The sequence below is a fragment of the Beta vulgaris genome, chromosome 8 (assembly GCF_026745355.1).
Source record: "Beta vulgaris subsp. vulgaris cultivar EL10 chromosome 8, EL10.2, whole genome shotgun sequence".
Lineage (NCBI taxonomy): Eukaryota > Viridiplantae > Streptophyta > Magnoliopsida > Caryophyllales > Amaranthaceae > Beta > Beta vulgaris.
This window is the reverse complement of record NC_079209.1, coordinates 17,891,234-17,897,233: the sequence shown is the minus strand read 5'-3', so window position 1 is coordinate 17,897,233 and position 6,000 is coordinate 17,891,234. Positions and strand designations below refer to the sequence as shown.

General features: G+C 36.9%; 2 protein-coding genes across 2 annotated transcripts; one reads left to right on the top strand and one right to left on the bottom strand.

Moving 5' to 3' along the window:
- The first annotated feature begins 631 nt into the window (after window positions 1–631).
- On the top strand, window positions 632–3,301 carry LOC104882947 (pentatricopeptide repeat-containing protein At4g18840). Its single transcript, XM_048634681.2, has 2 exons — window positions 632–772; window positions 1,081–3,301. Exon 2 carries the CDS (start codon window positions 1,435–1,437, stop codon window positions 2,878–2,880), a length of 1,446 nt encoding a protein of 481 aa, XP_048490638.1. The 5' UTR covers window positions 632–772; window positions 1,081–1,434; the 3' UTR covers window positions 2,881–3,301.
- Window positions 3,302–3,607: 306 nt separating this feature from the next.
- Window positions 3,608–5,065, bottom strand: LOC104882948 (transcription repressor OFP5). Its single transcript, XM_010667382.4, has one exon. It carries the CDS (start codon window positions 4,905–4,907, stop codon window positions 3,741–3,743), a length of 1,167 nt encoding a protein of 388 aa, XP_010665684.3. The 5' UTR covers window positions 4,908–5,065; the 3' UTR covers window positions 3,608–3,740.
- Window positions 5,066–6,000: the final 935 nt, after the last annotated feature.

Here is a 6,000-nt window from a genome sequence, read left to right as displayed (position 1 = left end):
ACTGAGGGCTTGCCACGTTGGCAGAGGGCTTTGGAACATGTGGTGGCGCACTAAGGCTTAATGGGCCAAAACACTATGAATCGATAAGGGTCATATTATATTTGCTATTTTTTCACCATATACCCCTGACAAATTAGAAAATTCACCATATATCACTAATATTTCATATATTTACCATATACCACTGAGTTTTTAAAAATGTGCACCAACTACCCTTTTTTCGTAAAGGATGTTAAGTCGTTGTTTACATTATTTACAACTTTGCCATTATTAACCCTCGTCCATCCTAATCCCTAACCCTAATGCCTTAATTAACCTTAATAAACTCTATATCTCACCGCCAAAACGACTTTTTTTTTATGGATGCCACCGATGACCCTTTAGGACAAGAACTTCGAGAACCTAATCAAAATGAGTACCTATACAATGATATTTTTGGTACGCTTCCCGAGATGATCTTAAACCGCCGATTTCACCACCGAAACGACCTTTTTTTTTTACAAAATAGACATCACCGATGAGTAAGTTGGGCCCGTTCTTTTCGAGTACAAAGTACAAAAAAGAGGAAGAAAATTCGAATCTCATTCGCAATACCTCAATCTTGACCACTAGGCCAAGATATCATGGTTTGTTAAATGACTCCCATGGGTAACATAAGAAGGTTAAAGCCAAAAAAAAAAAAAAAGTGAAAACTTGCTCTCCCTCAAGGCGGCAAACGACAGTACAGCAAGCGGCACCACATGACCACAACCACACCAATAAGCATTACCAGGTAAATGCTCCGTATCTCATGCTTTCCTAAAAAGTTAAATTATGCACTAGTTTTTGAATTAGTTCTTGAAAACATTGGTAGCAAGCTCATTATTGGAAAAAAAATTGAGACATCAGAAGTCATTGTATTCAAGTTTCTTGAATTAAGTTTAGGATACGTAAATTACTCTTTTATTTCTATTTTGCTAAAACAGAAATTGCCCAGTGTTATCTTTGTTGTTTAGATGGTATAAATTGAAGTAAGTGTTTAAATTTGGGTTTGTTCTAGTCATGAATTGTGTTTTGATAATATTTCTTTGTCATTTGTAGAAAATGGAAAACTCAAATTATTGATTAACTAAGGAGTTGATGCTGTTGTGAGATGGAGGAAAGAGGAATCAAAAAATTTTTTTTTTCTTAACTTACAATATGGGGAGGGTTGGAATATTAGCTTTGTAATTCCAAGCTATAAGTTTTTGGCTAGCGCCAAATTGAGAATTTGTCTAGTTTCTAACACTAGATTGAAAACGGATTCGACGGTTTGACAATATAAATTGAAAAGGGGTATCAGCATCCGCCCTAATTCCATGCACAACTACTACTATAATTCGTGTCCCTTAGAGGTATTTACAAATACTTGAAAGAGAAGAAGGAAGGAGCAAAGCATAGATACAAACACTAGTAATGGCACTATCATCATGCCATGTCCCAGCAATTTCATCCTTCATAGAGCAGACAAGTTCAATCTCAGAGCTTCAACAAGCTCATGGCCAGCTCATCAAGAATGGCCTCATAAATGACAGTTACACAGCTAGCCGCCTCATTGCCTTCGCCTGCACAAACCCGAACCTTCAAACAATATCCTATGCTCACTCCATTTTTTCTCACCTCCAGAATCCCAACTCATTTACATGGAACTCAATGATGAGGGCGTATGCAAATAGCTCGAACCCACAAAATGCCCTTCTTGTTTTCACACAAATGTTGGAGACTTCAGTTGTTCCTGATAAGTACACTTATCCTTTTGTTATCAAGGCATGTTCAGCCTTTGGTGGTCTGAATGAGGGCCAACAAGTCCATGCACAGGTAACGAAGCGTAGGGAGATGGTGGATGATAAGTATGTGCAGAACACTTTGATTAGCATGTATGCAAATTGTGGTTATTTCGAATCTGCACGTAATCTGCTGGATAAGATGCCCCAGAGAGATGTTATTTCGTGGAACGCGATGTTGGCTGCATACACGGAGAGGGGTTTGATGGATGCTGCACAAGTTCTGTTCTGCGAAATGGAGGAAAGGAATGTGGAGTCTTGGAATTTTATGGTGTCAGGGTATGCAAGGTTGGGGTTAGTTGAAGAAGCGAGATTGATGTTCGATGATATTCCTGTAAAAGATGTTGTGTCTTGGAATGCTATTATTTCAGGGTATGCTGATGTGGGTGGTTTCAATGAAGTTTTGCTTCTTTTTCAGAATATGGTAGGGGAGAATATTATTAAGCCTGATAAATATACACTGGTCTATGTTCTATCTGCTTGTTCTAATCTTGGAGCTTTGAGTCGAGGGGAATGGATTCATTTATACATTGATAAGAATGGAATTGGGATCGAAGGTTTTCTAGCAACTGCACTCGTGGACATGTATTCAAAGTGTGGGGAGACTAGAAAGGCTTTGGAAGTTTTTGGCACTACAGCGCAGAAAGACATTACTACATGGAATTCAATGATTGGAGGGTTAAGCATCAATGGTCTTGGTCAAGAGGCAGTTGGGATCTTTCATAAAATGCTGAATGATGATTATGCTACGCCAAATGAGATTACTTTTATGAATATTCTATCTGCTTGCAGTCATGCGGGTTTATTAATTGATGGTCTAAAAATATTTAACATCATGATGCGTAAATATGATATCCAGCCCACGGTTGAGCACTGTGGTTGCATTATTGATCTACTTGGTCGAGTGGGATTACTAGAAGAGGCGAAGGCACTCCTGAAAGGAGAAGCTTCCGCAAAAGAGTCCCCTGTTTTATGGCAGTCTCTTTTGTTTTCCTGCATAAATTATGGCAGTCTCGAGCTAGCACAAGATTTTGCAAAGAAGCTGTTAGAGCTCAATCCTCAGGACAATGCTGTCTAAGTTCAACTGTCGAATGTGTATGCATCCAGACGAAAGTGGGAAAGTGTTGCAGACTTGAGAAAACCTATGATGTCAAAAGGAGTAAGAAAGAAGGCTGATTGTAGCATGATTGAAATCGATGGAGTTGTTCCGAGTTTTTAGCTGGTGAAGGTTTTCATTCCTAGTCTGATTTCAGGCCTTGCAACTTTGGCAGTTGTTGCAGGTACATCCGTGTAATGTGTCAAAGTAATGTCTTCTATCTTACTCTCATAGAATTCTGCTACTTTCAACCTGAGTAGTGTCTAGTTTAGCATTACAAAGATATTAATATCTTTCGAGATTTCTCCTTTTTTTTTTTTGGTAACTGCACATATTGCAGTCTTAGGGGTTAAAATATGCAAGTCATGATGAGTAATTTGAAAGGTGAGGTGTCTGTGTTTAACTGTTGTGCTGTCATTAACTCATTACCAATAGAGACTCACGAGTAATCCTTCTGAAATGCAAGAGTCATTACCACATCATAGATAAATCTTTGAGTTCTAGATTAACCCTGAAACGATCATTATTTCTTCTGAGAAGGCTGTCTTCTTTCAAACGGGCATACTATGTTCGAGTGATGATAAGGCCGGGGCTGACTATAGCTAATCAAAACATTCAACTTCAAAGTACTAAGGGAAAATCTTGAAAAATAAAACACGCAGATCATGAGATCTTAATTTGCATCATCTAGTTAATCAAAGAAGCATCCTGACTACAATAAAGCAAATGTATAAAACATAGATATTGTAGACTATTTACATATTGTTAGAACTTAGAACAACTGCTTTTCTTCTACAGACAAAATAGAGTTAAACATCTAAGTATTGTTAATGTAATAATATCTAGTTATAGCAAGCTTCTTCCAACTCACGCCATACTTGTCGAAAGGCCTTAATAATAAGCCCATGGTACTCATCGGCATTCAAAGTCAGATAACAAGCCAACAACTCTTCGAGCTCCTCTGGTTTTCTGATTCTTTTCTCCATGATCATCTCAAACATTGAATCTCTAAAATCCTGCTGTGGATTGCGCGTAGATTTGACTACAGCGAAACTTCCCATATCTGCTGCTTTGTCATCCAGCTGCAATTCCTTAAGCTTCTTTTTCATCTTTGCTTTTTTCATGTCTTCCAGTGCTTTTACCTTGCAAATCTCAATCTTGTTAGAAGGTGTTTTGGGAGAGCTAACTTTAACCTTACTAGTTCCCCTGCCAACATGAAAAGACTTCCTCTGCTTCTGATCACTTTTCAAAAGTACCTCTTTGATTTTGTCATCCTTCAAATTTTGCCATTCTGAAATTGTATCATTCCCATCTTTTGTTTCTTGATGAAAGCTACCGAAGTCTCTCGAAGTAGGAGATGGGTTTTTACCAGAATCCAAGTAAGGCAGCCTTGCATCAGCCCTTCCCATCATCTGCATCACATGTAAAAGCTCAAATTCCGACATTTCTTTTTCCACAGATTTTCGATACCCATTCACTTCATCCAATTCTCTGTGTAATTCTTCTGTTGCTTCCATAATTCTCCGGTATGTCCTTCGAAGACTCGCTTTTTTCACATGTTCTTTACTTGCTTCTTCCTTTTCTGGTACAATCTCAGCCTTCAAAACTCTGGACTTTTGGTTCCTCTTCTTAGTTGCAGCTTGTTTCACATTTGATTTGCAGTTCCCACAATAGTTTTCTGGAACAATGAGCTCGTTATCTCCTTGCATATATTCCTCGTTCAATGAAAATCTCCAAAAGCCATCATCATCTTGAGTGTAGAATCTATTATCCCAGTAGAAGGTAGGAGGAGTTTTTGGTGAATGTTTTAGTGAGCTCACCCTTTGTAGTTTTTCCTGCTGTTTCTCTTTTTGTTTGCTGTTCTGTATCCGAGTACTGGGTTTATCGCTTGTTCGCTTGAATTTCGAAAGCCATGAGAGTGGGAAGACATGGGAAATCAAATGAGGATGAGATGATGATGATGATGATGATGAACTTGAAGAAGGTTTCTTTCTTCCCCAGCTCATCATTTGCACAATTAACTTTGTATTATTTTTCTTTCTCTTATTTTTGTGTGAATGTTAAGCTGTGAAGGGAAAATTGGAGTAATGGAAAGGGGGAAGAGCAGTTGAGAACGGTTTGGTGTTAGTGTTGCTCATGCTGCTTTTAGTTTACTGCTGTTTTTTTTGTTCAAAAGAAAGACCCGCCTTATTTCTTGTGAGCACTTCCCCCACTTTTTCCACTTTTGTATAAGAGATGGGCCCACATGTTCTCCATGTAAAGTGGAAGATGCAAGATTTTGCTCTCAATTCTATTTAAAAATTTATTTTATTTTTTATATTCCTAGGATAATGATATTTGATCAATTAGAAGGAAAAAAATGCTGGTATGGAAGTTTTTTGGTTAGGATTTTTAAAGCGCTAACCTGGGTTCTTTTTTTGTACATTTTCTTCACTTTTGTCCTGATTCCTGAAGTTTATTTTAATGTACTTTATTTTGTAATAGCGATTGTGTAATCTTATGAAATAACTTTACGAATCTATTTAATTTTAAAGTTCACCGAAGCCTCTATAGACTCCCAAAAGCACCTAAAATTAGGTGTTTTCTCTCACAATTTTAGCACATTTTAATTTTGATCATTCGAGTAAAATACGTAATAATTGTAAAAAAAAATGTGCTTGAAAACATGGTTTTAAATGCTCTAGGGAGCACCTAAATTTGCACAAGCTCACCAATTTTAAACTTTATCTCTTTCCTAAAATCGAGTTTGAGGCTTTATTTTGTATGATGCTCATATTTATGGTTTTTTTTTACTTTCTTTTATTTATGTTGTCTAATCCATTTTTTGGCTAGTTCACTCCTTTATATTGCTCCTTTGTTTTTCTAAATTTTGGGTTCTTTATAAGATACGGGCCCAACTTTCTTGAGCTAATATAGTACCTCCTTCTAGTTACTTTTTTGGAATTCATATGTTTTATCATTTTACTTTATTTGGTAAATTTATGCTTGAGATAAGAATGGATGTATAATCATGTAAAATTTTGTTAAAATATTTTAAATATGTATTTTCAAGTCTGTATTATATAAGCCAAGGGAGGAGATATGGTGTCCTCTTTTGAAGTC